Source organism: Eimeria mitis, genomic scaffold (genome assembly GCF_000499745.2).
Source record: "Eimeria mitis Houghton genomic scaffold, Emh_scaff1483, whole genome shotgun sequence".
Taxonomy (NCBI): Eukaryota; Apicomplexa; class Conoidasida; order Eucoccidiorida; family Eimeriidae; genus Eimeria; species Eimeria mitis.
Window position 1 is genome coordinate 7,481 of NW_013569439.1, and position 2,500 is coordinate 9,980.

Here is a 2,500-nt window from a genome sequence, read left to right on the forward strand (position 1 = left end):
CAACAGCAGCAACAGCAGCCAGAGGCTAGGTCGCACTCGCGCGCCCAGCAGCAGCAGCACCAACAGTAGCAGCAACAACAACAAGAGCGCAAGCACCAGCAGCAACAGAAGCAGCAACAGAAGCAGCAGCAGCAACAGAAGCAGCAGCAGCAGCAGCAGCAGCAGCAGCATACTTTCAAGGGGCTCATGCAGCTCCGCTAGACACGAACATATTTTTGCTGTGAGGCCACACTCAGCCTCGATCTGCTGCTGATGCTGCCGGTGCTGCAGCTGCAGCAGCAGCTGCACTGCAGCAGCAGCAGCAGTATTACTTAACCAGTATGCGGGCCACAAAGAATAGCCTCCCTGAACAGTGGTTGTGCTGCTGCTGCTGCTGCTGTTGCTGTTGCTGCTGCTGCTGCTGCTGCTGCTGCCACGGTTGGGCCAAGGGAAAATGCTCTGCTCCGCGGGGCTCAAGTTACCCAGCAGCAACCGACGCACGTCAACTGCAGCAAACCCCAAACCCTAAACCCTAAACCCTAAACCCTAAACCCTCAACACCATACACTAAACCCTAAACCCTAATTCTTAAACCCTAAACCCTTAACCCGCACGCGTCGAGTGAGAGGCAGAGCAGCCAGTAAAGGCGAGAAGGGGCGAGACAGCTTCAAGCCAAACCCTAAACCCTAAACCCTAAACCCTAAACCCTCACCGAGGGGAGCAGTGGCTAGTGTTAGCTCGCATGCCTCCTCAAGGAGACGGTCTGTGTCTGGAGACGAAATGCCGCAGCAGCAAGCCAGCAGCAGCAGCTGCCGCACACAACCCAGCAGTGTCAGTTGGTGCTGCAGCGCAACACAAACCCTAAACCCTAAACCCTAAACCCTAAACCCTAAACCCTAGGCAGCAACCTTCTAACAATTACAAATGTGTATGGGACGCAAACACCAGCTGCAGCAGTTGCTGCTGCAGTTGCTGCTGCAGCAGCTGCTGCAGCTACACCGAAAACCACAGCTGTCCGCAATCAGCAGCACCTGTGCTAACAGCAGCAGCAGCAGCAGCAGCAGCAATGAGCTCACGCTTTCCGCCTCCCTCTGGGCTTCGAGCAGTGAAGCCTCGCATGCTGCGTCAGGAGCAGCAGCAGATGCCATCTGCTGCAGCAGCAGCAGCTGCTGCTGCTCCACCTGCTGCGCCGCCTTCAGCAGCCGCATCAACAGCTCATGCAACTGTGAAATGTCGATGTTGCTACTGCAGCAGCAACAACAGCAGCAGCAACAGCAGCAGCAGCAGCAGCAGCAGAAGCAGCAGCAGCAAGCCATAAAACAGAGGCGTCAACCCGGGTACCAGCGAAAACCCTAAACCCTAAACCCCAAACCCTAAACCCTAAACCCTAGGCATAAACTGCAGCCCCTAAGCCGAAATAAGAGATGACGTTTGGTTTGTATAACAAACCGCCTCAACCCATAAACAATAAACCCTAAACCCTAAACCCCAACCCGTAAACCCTAAACCCTAAACCCTAAACCCTAAACCCTAAACCCTACCGCTCTGCTGGCGTCGCCATGTGCTCCGCATACACCCGAAGCAAGAAGACTGCCCCTGGGGTCAACTCGCTCAGACACTTCGCCCCGCGCCGCTCCAGCAACCGCCGAATCCCTGCTGCTGCGCCTGCAGCAGCAGCAGCAGCAGCAGCAGCACCAGCAGCAGCAGGAGTAAGAGCAATTGCAGCAGCAGAAGCAACAGCAACAGAAGCAGCAACAACAACAGAAGCACCACCAGCAGCAACAGAAGCTCCAGCAGCAACCAAGAAACAGCAGCAGCAGCACCAACAGAACCCGCAGCACAAGCAGCAGCAACAACAGCAGCAGCACCAACAGAACCACCACCACCAACAGCAGCAGCAGCAGCAACAGAAGCAGCAGCAGCAGCAGCAGCAGCAGCACCAACAGAACCACCACCACCACCACCACCACCAGCAGCAGCAACAGCAGCAGCAGCAACAGCAGCAGCACCAACAGAACCACCACCACCACCACCAACAGCAGCAGCAGCAGCAGCAGCAGCAGCAGCATTACTATCGTTAGGAAACGCCATAAGTATTTCTTTGACTGCGAGCTCAACAGCTCCTTCTGCTGCTGGCAGACACTCCCCCAGATCTTCTATAAAAGCAACGAGGCCGCCGCATGCAGCAGCAAACTGCTGCCGCTCTTGCTGCTCTTGCTGCTGCTGCTGCTGCTCTTTCTGCTGCTGCTGCTGCTGCTGCTGATGCTGATGCTTGTCCTCTAAAGCATCCTGCAGCATCTCCTCCTCCGGTTGCTGCTGACCCTCCTGCTGCTGCTCCTGTCCCTCCCGCTTCTGCTGCTGCTGCTGTTCTTGCTGCTGCTGTTGCTGCTGCTGCTGCTGCTGCAGCTGCAGCAGCAGGTCCCGCTGCTGCACCCAGGCGCGCAGCATCTTGAGGCAGCTCCCCCGCACCGAAGCCGCTCTGTCATTCAACCCAACCAGCAGCAGCTCCGCGCGCTTCTGT

General features: G+C 56.9%; 1 protein-coding gene across 1 annotated transcript in view; it reads right to left on the reverse strand.

Annotated features, from left to right (window-relative positions):
- Positions 1–2,500, reverse strand: part of EMH_0037980 (uncharacterized protein) — a gene marked incomplete at both ends in the record, with an annotated part of 4,633 nt that overhangs the window by 1,101 nt on the left and 1,032 nt on the right. Inside the window, 5 exons of the mRNA XM_013495236.1 lie at positions 174–485; positions 692–821; positions 1,056–1,224; positions 1,521–1,644; positions 1,848–2,500. The exon at positions 1,848–2,500 is cut by the window's right edge and continues 21 nt beyond it. Coding sequence (XP_013350690.1) covers positions 174–485; positions 692–821; positions 1,056–1,224; positions 1,521–1,644; positions 1,848–2,500 — 1,388 coding nt within the window. The remainder of the gene's footprint in view (positions 1–173; positions 486–691; positions 822–1,055; positions 1,225–1,520; positions 1,645–1,847) is intronic.